General features: G+C 34.0%; 1 protein-coding gene and 1 long non-coding RNA gene across 2 annotated transcripts in view; one reads left to right on the forward strand and one right to left on the reverse strand.

The window, feature by feature from the left end:
• Nucleotides 5,714-12,100, reverse strand: LOC107629866 (asparagine--tRNA ligase, chloroplastic/mitochondrial). The gene is made up of 15 exons (XM_016332805.2): nt 11,538-12,100; nt 11,130-11,198; nt 10,888-10,998; nt 10,326-10,430; nt 9,230-9,367; nt 8,672-8,752; nt 8,478-8,555; nt 8,285-8,353; nt 8,049-8,123; nt 7,840-7,923; nt 7,619-7,705; nt 7,138-7,233; nt 6,574-6,648; nt 6,166-6,292; nt 5,714-6,014 (listed from the first exon to the last, which is right to left on the reverse strand). The coding sequence occupies exons 1-15, from the start codon at nt 11,925-11,927 to the stop codon at nt 5,899-5,901; spliced, it is 1,701 nt and encodes a 566-aa protein (XP_016188291.1). The 5' UTR covers nt 11,928-12,100; the 3' UTR covers nt 5,714-5,898.
• LOC110270956 overlaps nt 12,190-16,143 on the forward strand; it is a 22,358-nt gene continuing 18,404 nt past the window's right edge. The window contains exon 1 of the long non-coding RNA XR_002360794.1: nt 12,190-14,225. This is a non-coding gene — a long non-coding RNA (uncharacterized LOC110270956). The remainder of the gene's footprint in view (nt 14,226-16,143) is intronic.

Raw genomic sequence — 16,143 nt, forward strand, 5'->3', positions numbered from 1 at the left:
GTGGTTTGAACTACCAGAACAAGTGAATTGCCTATTGCCATGCCATAGAAACCTCAATTTCTGAGGCTTAGCGTGTGGCTGTGTGCCTGAGTTTGATGTTAAAATATCCTCATGATGATTTATTTTGCCCACTATTCGCTTATGTAATATTTGGTTAACCACCTAATGAATCGTTGAAGTTAAGTTTATTGTGTTTAACAGTTGCTCTGATCTAAACAAACTAAGAATCGTTCCCCGTGTTTTCCAAATTAGTACGCATTACCCTTGGTATGTATATCACTGAAGAATCAGCCTACAACCATCTTCAGCCTTAAAGCTCCCCAAACCATGACCCAATCTCCTATGATCGTATGCTCCTCAAGCTTGTGTTCATGTGCATTGTGTAGAAAAGACAGGCAGGAGAGGGATAAGTTTGAACTTTCCAGTTTGCAATAAAACATTGTAGGACTGTGAAGCTGTGCTGGTAAATAAAGGCCATGGATGGTGGTGGAAGAGAAAAGTGAAAATAAATAATAAATTTTCACAATTTAATTACCTGCAGTTTTTTAAAATAAAATATATTATAATTTTGAATTTGATTTAAAAATAAAAGATTTATTTCTATTTTCCTCGAAAGCATGCGAAGCAAGGAACAAAAGGATTTAACTTGTTTTTTGCACAAGCACGTTTAATTTTTTTGAATGTCATAATTTTTTGTTTAACTAACGTCTTTTTCTCTAACTAACGTCTTTTTCTCTAACTTTCGTTCACTATAAGCAACTAGCTTTTAGAATTTATTTTTGTCTACCAATTTTGTCATTTAATCTCAATTACAATAAGAGATATCGAAAAATAATTAGTTTTTAAATTTTTTTCATGACTATACTTTACAAATAAATATTTTTTAAATATTACTTGGTATTCTTTGTTAAGTTCTGATTTTTTATCAATTTTTTATTTATTTTTCTTGTTAATAATATGGATATTTTTTAGAGTTTTTTGTATTTTTAATGATATATATTATTGTTTTTTTTAATAGAATTTTTAGTATTCATTGTTCATATAAAATTTTTTAATTATTTTTATTAATACATATTTTTTTTATAGAACTATATTTTTTTTATTTGATTTTGTATATTTTTTATTATGTGTTCTTAAATTAGTATATATTTTATTTATTATTGTTAATTTTTATAATATAAATTTATCCATTTTAACAAATCATGTTAAAAGTTAATTTACTTTTTATCAAAATCAAGTTTATAAAATCAATTTTATACAAAAACCTCATTTGCAAACTTTAATCCATAAACACACGAAGTAATCAAAGAAAAATTTCAAATCTTTGTCAAGCGCCTTACCTGCAAAAGCAGCTCCACATTAATTTATATGTAAAAAACTATTATAAATCAATGACATGTGAAAAAATTAAATAATTTCATAAATAACAACAATAATAAATAATATATAATTAAAATTTTAACTAATTAACAATATTACTTAATTTAAAAGAATATAATTAAATTGTGACTTATTTTAAACTTAAAAAATAAATCACAATTAAAAATTAATAATATACAAGAAAAAAATTAACGACTTCATAATTAACAATAATAATAACAATACATATTGAGTTTTAATTAATTAACAACACCACGTAATATGAATTGGAGGAATGAGAAAGACTGTACATCAAGAAGATAGTGAGATTGTACGGTGATTAAGATCTGGATTCATGTCAGTTTTAGGAAATTTTTCAAAAATCTTTCGGTACGAGACTATGTCTCAACACGACATATCATTCACAAACTGATGACCAGTCAGACTATTCAAACATTAGATGATATGCTACGGGCGTGTGTGTTGGATCAGCCGGGAAGTTGGGATCGTTACATGCCATTGGTAGAGTTTGCGTATAACAACAGTTATCATGCGAGTATTGGGATGGCTCCATATGAGACTTTATATAGTAGGAAGTGACAGTCTCCACTGTGTTAGTATGAAGTAGGTGAATCAAGTATTTTGGGTCCGGAGTTAGTAGCAGAAACCACTTAACAGATCAAGCGAATTCGAGCTAAGATTCAAACTGCGCAAAGCTAACAGAAGAGTTATGCGGACCAGAGAAAAAAATCTTTAGAGTTTAAAAAAGGAAGTCATGTATTCTTGAAGGTTACTCCAACAACTGGGATCGGAAGAGCAATCAAAATGAAAAAGTTCTATTGGTAAAAGTAGCCGGTGTAGAGCCAGACTAGAAGGACATACTTGAGAGCTAGAGTCAGAATTGTGAAAGGACTATCTCGAGTTATTCTCTGATAAACCCAAATTTTGATGACAAAATTTTTAATTGGGAGAGAGGATGTAAGAACCGTAAAATTATTGGGCCGTTTGAGTTGTTGAGAAGAATCGGACCAGTGGCTTATCAAGTGGCCTTACTGCCACATCTTTCTAACCTATATGACGTATTCCATGTGTCACAACTCCATAAGTACGCACCAGATACGACTAATGTGTTATGGCCCAAATCGGTTCAGTTGAAGGAGAACCTAACTTTTCAAGTCACACCAGTGAGGATCGATAACACCAGTGTGAAGAAGTTGCGCGGAAAAAAAATTTTGTTTGTAAAAGTAGCATGGAGTAGAGTTGGGATAGAAGAGCATACTTGGGAGTTAGAGTCAGAGATGCGAAAGGACTATCCCAAGTTATTTTCGGGTAAATCTAAAATTGAGGACAAAATTTCTAATTAGGTGGGTAGGATGTATAACCCAGTTAAATGATAATTAAATAATTAATTAATTAAATATGGACAAGAAGGGTTAAAAATTTTAAAACTGACTGACCATAACTTAGGTTTTGTGTAAAAACTGAATTTTCTGTACTTATCAGCTTTTTGGAGCGTACGCGGAAGTGTCATGCGTACACGAGTAAATAGTTCTACCTAGTACTCTCGCGTACGTGGATGCATGCGTATGCGACAATACCATTTTTGAAACCATGCGTACGTGGAAGTGTCAGGCGACGTGGGCAGACCTTTCTATCCAGTATTCTCACGTACGTGGAAGATATGCGTACGCATGACCTCCCTGTTTTGCAGAAAATAAATTTTTAAGTTTTCAACTATTCCTCTAGCCTTCTAAACCTCCATAACTATTATTTAAGATCCCCTAACTAGTGTTTAGACTTTGGGACGAGCAGAAGTGTACAGAGTGAATTTTAAAGGATACTTCTGTTATGAGTCTAGAGACAGTAACTTAGGTTTAGGAAGTATTGTGGATAGAATAACTAGAGCGGATTGGTGGAGTGTTATGTTGATGATAAATAAGAGCTAGTGATGATATATGAAAGATTTAGGTTAATGAATCTGCTAAATATAAAAGTGATCAATGAAATGAAAGTTATATCATGATATTATTGGTAAGTCTCTATGCGCCTGGCAAGGACGGTTAGTTGATCCCACTTGTCGAGGTTGCAACGTCAGTGTAGAGGCTAAGATAGTCTCCCCCTTACATTCAAATGTGGGGTCTGAGGCAGTCTCCCACTCGCATCCTTTCGTATCACAAGAGTGTGGTCGGACACTATATCCCATAAAAGTGAGCTAGGACACTATATCCCAAGACGCATATTTATATACATGATAGAAAGGTGACATCCCGAGGGGATGTGTCAGGTTGACAGTTGAATTGACAAGTGATATCACGGCCAATTAGGACAGACATTCATCATGTGCATCCTACGTATTTGTTTGGATTGATTACTTGCATTATGCCTAGTTGTATAACATGCCTAAAAATGCTACTTGAGTTACTTGTTGTATATGCAACTAACTTGTGTTTTACTTGTCTACATTTAACTGTGTTTTCTATTGGGATTGAGGAGATTCGATAGGTGGTGGCGATGGAATCGCATGGAAGATAGGTTGTCGAAGGTTGTGGGACAACACGTGGTGTCAGTTAGTTAGAAAATTCATAAGTTAGATAACCCCTTTTATGGATTTAAAATGTTTTGTAAGTTTGAATTTTATGCATGTGGGGAGTTCTAGGATTGTTTTTGACTTTCTAGAACCTTATATCTTATCTATTGGACATTGTTAGCATACTAAGAACCCCCGGTTCTCATACCATATATAATTGTTGTTTTTCCGATACAGGTCGCAACCCATCTCGATGAATTTTGCGGATGTGATGACGGAGCGGAGAATGGTTCAAGTTGTACTTTTGTTTTATTTTTATTGTAGTTATCTCCACTTTTGTGTTGCTTTACAGGTTTTTATTCTATAGACTTTGAGAGATAAGATGTTAGCTGTTTTAATATAAAAAATTTGTTATATCTTTTGCTTAACTAGCTGGCCTAAATTCTGCCGCCAGTGACTAGTTTCCTTTTGATTATATATATATATATGCTTATATGCTTATCTACTTTATATTTCTTATATCTATTACCTTGTATATCTTTAATCTTTTGCAAAGTTTTATATACTTGTTTTTATTCTTACTGTCACGCCTTAGTTATCTTTGCAAAGTTTTATATACTTTGTTTTTATTCGTGCCGTCACGCCTTAGTTATCATATGTGAATGCTCCGTGTTTTGTTTCTTCTATTTTTATTTTGATCTCCTGTTCTTATTGGGATTCTAATTTGTAATATTTTCTTGAATTATATACTATTGTATGAGCCTTAGAATTGTCGTGATGCTTTATGACTTTTGCTTTACGGCTATAAGGAAACTTAGTGTAATAGGGTGTTACAATAGTTATCCGAGTTAATAGTCAAAATCGTCCCTGAAAGATACCTCGATCTCCATTTTGGTCCTCGAAAGACAAAATTAATCAAAATCGTCTCCAAAAGATACACGACTTGGTCACGTTAGTCCTTCCGTCAGTTGGATGATGACGTGGTGGGTTAAGGCCACGTGTCACTTGACATGTAAAAAAGTTATTTATAATCAAAATAGTCCTTGAAAGTTCAGACGTACGTTATTTTCATCCCTAAAATTTTAAAAATTAATCAAATTAGTCCTTATATAATTTTTTTATTTTTTCTTGATAATATTAAATTTGAAATATTTTTTGATAATAATGTAACAAAAATGTTTTAGAATAGAAAAGAATAAGAGATATTTTGAGAAGAATTAAAGGAGAGATAATTTTATTAAAAATATTTTTAAGAAGAAAAGATACAATTACTAATTTTTTGTGTCAATTACATTTCTATTAAAATTAGTAATATCAAAAAATATTTTAAATTTAATATTATCAAGAAAAAATAAAAAAAATTATATAAGGACTAATTTGATTAATTTTTAAAATTTTAAAGATGAAAATGACTTACGTCTAAACTTTCAAGGACTATTTTAATTATAAATAACTTTTTTACATGTTAAGTGACACGTGACGTGCCACATGTCACTAATCTAACATGTCAACCAATCATCTTGTGACATATGACATTAACCTACCACGTCATCCAACTGACGAAAAGACTAACGTGACCAAATCGTGTATTTTTCGAGGACGATTTCAATTAATTTTGTCTTTCGAGGACCAAAATAGAGATTGGATTATCTTTCAAGGACGATTTTGACTATTAACTCAGTTATCCAAGAAAATAGTTATAATTGCACGACTGTGTAAATGTTTTATGTTTTACATTGTGAGTGCATGAAAATTTAACTCTGAAACAAAAAAAAAAAAGCCAATCTTCTACACCTGGAAACAAAAACATACCAAAAACAACCATACTAGCAAGAAACAACCTTTTTTTTTCCAAGTAGAGATTCTATAATTTATATTGCTCAAAATACATTGTTTTTAATATTGTTGTGCAGATAAAGAATACAATTAGTTGCCCTTTACCTTAACCTCTAAAAAATAGAAGTTCGTATAAATAAAATGAATGTAGATTCTGTCCATATATATGCAAGGGTCTAAAACTCAGCGGAGGCAGGTGTACGAGGAAAGGGAATGGCATCCCTTATATTGTCCATTCCTGTTGCAAACTGCACTAATCTCTCAAACCCCAAACCAAACCCTGCATGAGGCACTGCATTCACCAACACAATATCATCATTACCAACAACCAACAATGAAGGATATAAAGAACAAGGGACACAATATTATATTTAAATGATTACTATCAACTGTTAAAATAGTCTGAGTACGCAACAATTAAGAGACTTGAGCATCATCTTCACCTGAACCATAACGACGCAAGTCAAGATACCACCAATATGCATCCTTATTTAGCTTTAAATCATCTAAGCGGGCTTCGAGATACTCAAGCCGTTCTTCTCTTTGGCTTCCACCAATAAGTTCACCAATCTTACATAAACACAAAAAATATAACAAATCATGAGTATATCTTTACATTTAGTTGAGTTCCTTAAACAAACAACATAGATATTACTGGAATAAAATTTAAACAAGAGGCTTCACCAGCCTAGGGTAATTAACTTGTATAGGAACTCCATGTTATCTAAAAAACCAAAGCTTAACCAACTATAACTCTTTCGGGTAGTAGTAAGGAGATGTGAGAATTTGATACTCAAACGGTTCTTGATGACAGTAATAAAAAAGAGGGGAAAAGGCAATAGAAAACATACCTTTGGAACCAACATGTCCATGGCTGCAACTGTCCTTCCGTCATCATTCTGCCGCATATAGAATGCTTTGATATCCTGAAAATTTCAAATCCAACAGCCAAGGTAAAATTGTTTCACCACTGGTCATCGACTGCTTGGATAACATGTTGAGATTATTATGGTAGAGCAGAGAAAAGGAATAGAAAGTCTCAGAATATGAAACATACAGATACAATATTATACGGTGTGTTACAAGAAGCTAGAAACCATTCCTATTTACAAGGATTTATAAATAGAATTATTGTGTTGCTTACTATAACACACCAGACCATATGTCGTCGTATCAACACATTTCATATTATTTGCAACCTTTCTATTCTTTCTTCTTTTCTCCTATCCTACCTACAACTACAAGCCATATTCTCAACAATATTTAACAACCACCAAACAAAAAGTAAGCAAAACGAGGGCAAAACACGGATTTCAATTTTCTCAGCCATGCTGAAATTTCTTATTCTTTTCATTATGTTGTCCCATAATTGAATAGAAGATAAGGAGCAGAAACAAAAGGAAAAATCAACATGCCTTCGGATAGTCTCTGATTATAACAGGGCAACCACCAAATGCCTCTTCAGTTATATAACGCTCATGTTCACTTTGCAGATCACAACCCCATTTCACCTATGGAAGTCAAAGAAACCGATGCTAAATACTTGTAAGCACCTAATATATGAAAATTAGAGTCAATACAACAATAGCAATCAAGCTTTGTCCTTGTTGGACCTCGCAACATAGATCAACCATGGAATTCAATTCAATATTGAAAATAACGTTGCAGATTATTATTGTGAATTGAATGCGTGCTAGAATGGATAAAGTTCTTCACCTACTAAATTTAAGAATACACAAAAGCCAAAAATTAAGTGCACATTCACTAAACATAATATTACATGTTTTAGTTGGAAGCATGACCTATCAGAACAAATGCAAAAGGAAATGGTTGGAGAAGCCAAGTGCAGAATAAGGGTTCCACTGCAAATGGGAAAATGAAAATATGACTGATTACCGGGAATTCAAATTTCTTATTTGCTCGAGACAGAAGATCTATCGCTTCAGTGTAGGTTATTTGCACAACATCTCTGTTTGCCAAATCCTTTACATAATAATAACAAAATAAAATGGAGAAATAGAATATCAGTGATTAAAATTAATATGGACAGCTTAAGGGGAGAAAAATCTCAGATAAAGGGGAGAAAAATATCAGTGATGGTTACACTGAGCTCATACACTCAAGCGGTCAATGATTCCCTTATCAATCCATGTATTGAAAAACTCCATGTCTTCCTTGCAGTTATCAAGAACATATCTAATCTTCAAGAAACAAATGCATCCAGCGAAAAAGCTTTAATGTGAAGAAATGATATAAAAATGAGCTTCGGAAAAGGATCTAACCTAAGACCATGAAAACTTCAAAGTAATTGTGGAAAGTTACATACTACAGACTGAATATATGCAGTAGCACAAGCCATGTCATCATTTAGATCAGCAAAAGCAAGTTCCGGCTCAATCATCTGAGAAAAAAATAAATACAATATATTTCCTTTAATTCTTGTTCCATCAAACAAACATAACAGTAACTAATACGGAAGACTCAGAAACTTATAAACAAAAATGAATGCATGCTCTGAATTCCAATCTGTTCAACTTTAACTCAAAAACAGAAAACACTGACCCAAAATTCAGCCAAGTGTCTTGACGTGTTAGAATTTTCTGCTCGGAAAGTGGGACCAAATGTATATACCTGCATAGGTACAAGATTCAAAGTGAATCTCAACTAAATTCAAAAATACTAAATTCTATGGAAGACAAACCGAAGTATAAAAATTTTAAAATGAAAAAGAAGAAATAGGAGGAGGTGCATGTACATCAGAAAGAGCAGTAGCATAAGTTTCAGCATTGAGTTGGCCTGAAACAGTCAAAAATGCTGGTTTACCAAAAAAGTCCTGGTGCACAGAGTAGTTTTAGTTAGAATATGTAAAGCACAAACTTCATTGCATGCTTGTTGAAAATTTACAAATGACAACCGATATCATAAGAGCAAGCATAAAAATCTGCCTACTTGCGACCAATCAATCAATCCATTATTCACTTTTGGAATGGCATCAACTGGAGAATCAGCAGTTTCATGAGAATTTGGTATCTGTAAATTAAAAAGGAAAAATATATAAGTAAGAGTATATAGCCATAATCTGATCTTAAACTAAACGGAGAAATATCTAAATAGTGCTGATTGGATAAGATTTGCTGATCTTGAATTTAACATTGACAAGATCTTGCTTATAGTAGTTTTACTGAAACATTATCTTAAATTTTAGTTCTTTAATGTCAATTTATCAATGCCTGAAAGTAAGCTTATCATCCTATAATATTCTTTTTTATATACTCTTCTGAGAAAAAAATGAAGTTTTCTTGCATCTGTTTAATAGCATCGGACTGCAGAACTGCTTGCTACACAAGTTACGTTTTGTAACAAATTTCCTACTTAATGAGATTATTTCTGTGGGGGAAGAGGAGAGGAAGAATTATGCCCTTGCATATCCAAGGTGCATCAACACAGAATTTTCATAACTATATATTACTATGAAGAGGAACTATCTCTGGATGGAGCTGTGAGTACCAATGTAGTAACACAAAACTGTTCACCCGCTCCCTCACAATCTGAAGCAGTGATAATAGGACTTGCGACCCAAATAAACCCATTCTCTTGGAAGAATTTGTGGGTAGCATATGCCAGCGCATTCCTAACCCTTGCAACCTGAACCATTTTTCACCATAAAAAGAACATGATGACTTAAAAAATGATTACCACCTAAGGTAAGATAGTAACAGAACTTACTTGAATCAATCACACCATCAGAATTTTAAACAAATACAAGCATAGCAAAATATGTTGTGCAATTGAAAAATAGAGAAAGGAGATTAACAAACAACGGCTAAACATTTTACCCCGCAAAACATATCTATAAGAATAAATTGCATAATAAAAAATTAACAGGACTAGGTCTTCAACCTACAAGGATGACATTAATTATTTGAAGGTCCACTTGACTGGGCCGATAAATTGGAAAAGTAACAATGTAGCTTAGATTTAACTGATGAACTGGTATTTGAATATTTATGGATCGTTAATTTTAAATACATTAATCAAGATTTAACACACCTATCAGTGCATACCAATGCAACACACTTGAAACAGAACAAGACTAACCTCCCGGGAGTAATTTCAAATCAATATCAAATATGTTTACAATATTTCTGTGTAGATTATTTATCTAAAATATGCAATATAACTATGTATACAAGATCTCATTTTTATTCATCTATATTAAAAGATTTAAAGCTGTCACAGTAATTCAACTTAAATTGTAAATAAAAAAATAAAAAAAAAACTAAAACTAGCTAGGTCTGACTCAGATTTTATGAATTTGATATCCGCATGAAACATGCAAACAATAGCAGTTGCACCCCACTACACTATAGCACTGAACAAATCAAACTAAGAGATGTGTATTCCCCACCATTCTTCTATGTAGAAACCCTTAACTATAAACCATCTGCAATAGGACGGATGAAAAACAAGAACATGAAAAGGATTTATAGGCAGATGAAAGTTTTTACAAGAAGGAAGACTAAATAATTTTTTCTTTTAGAATAACGAAGCAGACAGGTTAACAAGCTTGATACAAATATGCTTAAAATAAAGGAAACCATACTGCACCAAAAGTATTTGTTCTTGGCCGAAGATGCGCTTTTGTTCTTAGAAATTCTCTGCTCGCTCTTTTCTTTTGGATGGGAAAGGAAGGATCACTCTTGCCAACCTGAACATACAAGACCAAATATTAGCATCAAATTGCCAGCTTGGATTCAAGATTTACAAAACTAAAGTTCGAATCATGTCGTGTCTATTGGCATGAATACAAATGGAGAAAAGTAAAATCAACTTTAATCATTCACAGAAATTAGAGATCTACATTACATTCGAATTCAGTGAGTAAATAATGAGCTTAAAGCAAAAATTTTCAGGAGCTAAGCCAAAGAAACAGAGCAAGCCATTTTGCTATACACAATTGAGACGTCTCAGTACTGCTACAAACATGTCCACATTAAAATATTTGAAATTTTGAAAATAACAAATAGCAGTTACAATGCCAATATATAATAGGGGAGATGTCTATACAACATTTTGGCTGACTAATATAGGCAAGATGCTGAAATTCTATGAGAGCAAAATAATGACTTAATGACCAATTTGATTGACAATGAGGGAAGACTAACCAATACTATTTTGTTGACTTTTAATTCCACTTTCTGCTTGGATCCTTGGCTCTCCACCACAACTCCTTGCACCCAAATAGACGCACCAGTCGTAATCGAACCAGATTCAACCTAATAATAAGCTCCAGATCTTGAAAACAGACAGATAAAAAGCTACAAATCGCACTGATGAACTTAAAATACACCAGCTTTCATGATAGGCATGAGTGACCACCAACCAGAGTTTCAGGAAAGAAGCATACCTGATCATAACCTTCTGCTCCCGAATCCATCACACATTGCATATTAGAAAGGCAGGAACCATCGTTAATCTAGATACAACAAACAATTTGCTCAGTCGAATCACACAAGTTCATTGCCACATCACAGATAAAACAAACTTGAAAGGAAATAGCATTTTCCTAATTGCGTATCTCACTTGAGCAGCTCCACTTTATTGGTTAGGTAGTTATACATTAGTTACTACTTGGTTACTCTTACTACAAGCTAACAAACCAACCAACTAACTAACACACTAGCTAACTAACCAACCAACCAACTAACTAAATGACATCTGTATTCTCTAGTATACAACTCACATGAAATAGGTCCCATGTGCCATCCAGTTGAGAAAAATGAGAGGAACAAAGAGAGAGATAAAGAAAGGTGACCTCAACAAAGGTAATGCTGCTCTGAACACGAAGAGTGCGGACCCAACCCGTGATGACGAGACTCTGGCCAAGCTTATCCAACCCTTGATCTGGCCCACCCTTCACATCAGCCACCTTCAGCTTTCTCCGAAATTCTCCAACTTTAGTGTGTGCTGCGGCGGCGGCATCGCTGGATTGGAGGGTGGCGGTGCAGAAGGAGCGGGTGGAGAAGGGGGGAGAAAGGGAAGAAGAAAGGCAGTGGCAGCAGCGGGGGAAGAGAGGCATGGTGGTTGTGGTGGTGGTGGTTTTAGGGAATGTGGCGAGAAAAGAGTTGAGATTGAGACGTAGGTGCTTGGCTACTTTTGGTGCAATAGACATGGCGGCAGCAGCAGCAACCCCTATTGCTCCCATTCTGTGGCGCTGTTGAGGACAACGCCGACGGAGGATATATCCGTTTTTTTCAGTACAAACTCCAAACCAAGGTTGCGAGAACCGAACCGGTCAATGAACCGGTAGAGTGACTGATTCAATGGTTCAGGTTCAACCGGGGTTCAACTGGGATTCAATCGGTTTAATTAAATATATGATAAAATTATAAAAAAATTTAATATATAATTTTAAATATTTAAATTAAAAAATTTTATGCTGATAAATTTTAAAATTTTTCAATTTTTCATAATTTATTATTAAAAATTCACAAATAATCAACAACAAAATATAAAAAAAAAAGTATAAACAAAAAATTCCAGAATAAGCAAAGCAGTCAGAATCAACCATAAATATCTCAAAATTAGAAAAATTTCAGCCATCCAGCACAATGCAATGAAGCATGCACCATAACACCATCAACAATTCAGAATCAGAAAATCAGCAATCAGAATTACCAATCCAAAATTAAAATAAATCAGCATAAACAACACAAGATAGAATTGTGGCAATGTTTTTATTTTGAATCAATAACAGCAAAACAATTCACCAAAATAACAACTACAACAGACTGAATTGAAAACTAGCAACCAGAACCACCAATCCAAAATCAGAATAAATCAGCATAAATAAAACAGCACAAGATAGAATTGTAGCAATGTTTTTATTTTGAATCAATAACAGCAAAACAATTCACCAAAATAACAAGCACAACAGATTAGATTTAAAAATCAATCTCAGCAGAATTAATAAATTAAACAATTGAATTTATAACTCATCAACGACAGAAATCAAATAAAAATTCAAAAATTAATATCTCAAAACTCAGAATCATCAATAATACACAAGGTTCTGAAAACCGGACCGGTCATCAAACCGTTTTAGTCACTGGTTCATTGGTCCAACCGGTGGTTCAACCGGAAAAACAGTGTTAAAATAAAATAATAGATAAATTATAAAGGACCAAAGATGAAGGTACTCCAAGAACTGCTATTAGATGCAACAGCATTCAACATTATCACATATTCTCACACACACATACAAAGCCTTAACTCAAAGAACAACCACAGCAAGTGACTTGGAAAGAAAATGTAAACACCGAAACAATCACAAGCATACAGAACATGTGAATATTATTATAGCAAACATAATAATAAAATAGCTCTTCTAATGCGTCTCCGAAAATATCCCAAATAAAAAAAACTACATAATCTGATCCACTTGATTCAGAAAGCTACATATATTAGAAAAATTAAGAATCAACTAAAAGAAAAAGAAAAGGAAGGCCTGGTTGATTTGATTCAATTGCCTGAGATGAAGAATCAAACAGGGCTGAGAAGCTGAGATTTTAAATGTTAAACCTCAATATTCAAATACCATGACTCCATTATTGTTATTATTACACCCTTCTAATGTCACAAACTCAATATATATTATAGTCCGTTGACACTTGTGTATTCACAACTTGGCCTCATCATTCTGATTCATACCTTAAGTAGAAGAAAAAGTCCCAATCAGCTTTCGTTACAATTTTATCCAGAGAGTTGGGGTTTTGGTTCGGAGTTCATGCCAATGATAATGACGAGAGGGATGAATCCGTGAATCAGTAACATGGGCAGTGCAAATTTAAAATTTAAAAGTTATCAATTTAAAATTTATCATCAAATACAATCAGTGAGCAAAGCCAATCAATCAAGCACTGACTAGGCATTCTGTTCTGATTCTGTGACTGGGAAGCAACAAATTCAACAACAAATTCAAGTTACAGCAACAAATTTAACAAATCCCAGTAAAGTCCGATTTACAGCAAAAAGGCAAATTTATTGATTACCAATTCAGCAACATGCAGAAATACAGGGAGAAGGGAAATCTGGAAAAGAGAGAACACTAAACCAAAACATTAACCAATAATCACAAAACACAAAACCTTCACCCAGCAATTACAAACAAAGCCAGCAATTACAAACATTAGCACATTATAAAACATTCCAAAACACTAAACCTTCATCCAGCAAAACCAGCAACTACAAACAAAGCCATCAGTAAATTTGAACCAAAAATTAAGAGCCATCAGCAACTAACAGAGCCATCGAGCTATCGGTAACAGAGCCATCAGTAACAGAGCAAAGAATTGAAAGCAACAGACTAACAGAGCCATCAGTAAATTTGAAAAAAAATTTTACAGGCCTCAGCAACCAGCAAATACAAGACAGATCCATCAGCAGCAGACAATTACAATTTACAAAACATTACAAGAAAAATGGAACAAAAATTGAACAATTTGTTTTGTTTTTTTTTTTTTCAAATAAACAAAACGGCGTCGTTTTATTCGAACCGGCCGGTTATCAGTCCGGTCCAACCAACTAATAACCGGTCGGTTCGACGGTTTTTAAGCGATTTTTTCTCCAATGGTTATAAGTATCGGATTGAACCGTTTTTATTGTCGGATTCCGGTTGAATTGGTTCGACTAGCCGGTCCAATCCGATTTTTAGAACCATGATAATACATAATATGTATATTCAAAATAAATTTCAGATTTCAGAGGAATAGAGTCAGAAAGAGTTAGTCTGAGACTTGAGACCTGAGGGTTGAGAATTGGAAAATTTTGGCCGGAAATAAACTGCGACTGCAAGACCCCACACGGAAAAGAGAAGTAACGACGGCGAGACACGGTGTGGAGAAGAGACGCAGAAATGACGTCGGCGAGGAAGGGAGAAGCAGAAACGACGAGGACGGGAGAAGCAAAAACGACGCTGGGGAGAAACGGAGAAGCGGCGACACCAACCCACGGCGAGGAGTGGAGAAGCGACGACGACGACCCACGGCGAGGAGCAGAGAAGCGACGACGACGACCCACGGTGAGGAGCAGCGACAGAGAGACGACAAAGAGGGCGACAGAGAGAGAAGGGAGAGAAGGGTTCGCCGATGACAACGATGCGGGGATGTGGGGGATGCGGTGGCTACGGGTTGGGTGGCAGTGGGTGGCTACGGTCGCTGTGGGTGGCTAGGGTTTTTTTTCTTTCAATTTCAATTTCTTCAGTTTTAGAGAGGAAGGGACGAGGGAGTGGGAGTGGGAGTGGGAGTGGGAGTGGGGTTGGGGTGGGCTGCAGGTCTTGGTAGCCATTTAGGGTTTTTTGTTTTTTGTTTTTTTTAATTAACTATGAAACGACGTCGTTTTGAGGATTACAATGAACCGAAAAATCTTTAAAAAATTGGTCGGTTCTGACGGTTCATCAGTTAACCGCCAATTCGACCGATTTTTTGACTAATTTTTTACTAAGCGATTTATGAGCCTAATCAAACCAGCCTAATGGCCGGTTCCAGTTAATCCGATTAAACCAACCGGTTCGATTTGGTTTTTAGAACTATGCTCCAAACTGTATCTAACAAGGGCGTGCGTGTGTCGGATTTTTTATCTTAATAAATAAATTAAATATAATAATTATCAAAATAAATAATTTAAAAAATATTTACCGAAATAAATATCGTTCTCTTATCTCGTTTAAACTGTAAACAAGATAATTTTGCATGTGTCTCATTTACAGTATAAACGAGATAGATGTTATCTCGTTAAATGAGATATATGCATTTATAAATAATTAAATATAATTTTTAAAAATAATAAAAATATTAATATTTTTAATTTGACCAAACTCTTAAAAATGAAATGTTTCAAATAATAGGAAAGATAAACCGTCCATTTTAAATAATAGGAGGATGGACGGTCCATTTATCACGTTAACACGTTTACTTTGAAAGCACATAAGTAAACGAGATCAGAGAAAAATTNNACATTTACTACATTTTTTAAAAAAAAATTTACCACAATAACAAGGGGGCGAATTTGGTTTGGGGTGGCAAAACGAGTCGAACCCGTTGGGCCGACCTGCTGAATCTACTAGAAAAGGTGGGTTGGACTAGATTTTGAAACCTGTCAAATTAAAAAAATCTGCCAAATTTGCACCGCTAAATTTGCGGGTTTTGCCAGGGCGAGTCGGTCCGCGGGGCCAAGGATTTTTATTTTTATTAAATAAAAGAGTGATTATTATTATAAAATTAATAATTATAGAATTTTTAAACATTTTTTTTCATTTTTTATTTTTATTCTTCTTTTAGTTATTAACTTTGTTTATTTTATTTTACAATTTCGTATATATACTCAAATTATGTGACTTATTTTTTAAATTAAAAATAATTCTA

Source organism: Arachis ipaensis, chromosome B01, assembly GCF_000816755.2.
Source record: "Arachis ipaensis cultivar K30076 chromosome B01, Araip1.1, whole genome shotgun sequence".
Lineage (NCBI taxonomy): Eukaryota > Viridiplantae > Streptophyta > Magnoliopsida > Fabales > Fabaceae > Arachis > Arachis ipaensis.

Coding starts and splice junctions, on each gene's coding strand:
- LOC107629866 (XM_016332805.2), bottom strand. CDS start 11,927: ATGGGAGCAATAGGGGTTGCTGCTGCTGCCGCCATGTCTATTGCACCA. Junction 8,354..8,477: donor ATGCTACTGCTCTTTCTGAT/GTACATGCACCT, acceptor GTACCTATGCAG/GTATATACATTTGGTCCCAC. Junction 7,924..8,048: donor CTGCATATATTCAGTCTGTA/GTATGTAACTTT, acceptor TGTTTCTTGAAG/ATTAGATATGTTCTTGATAA.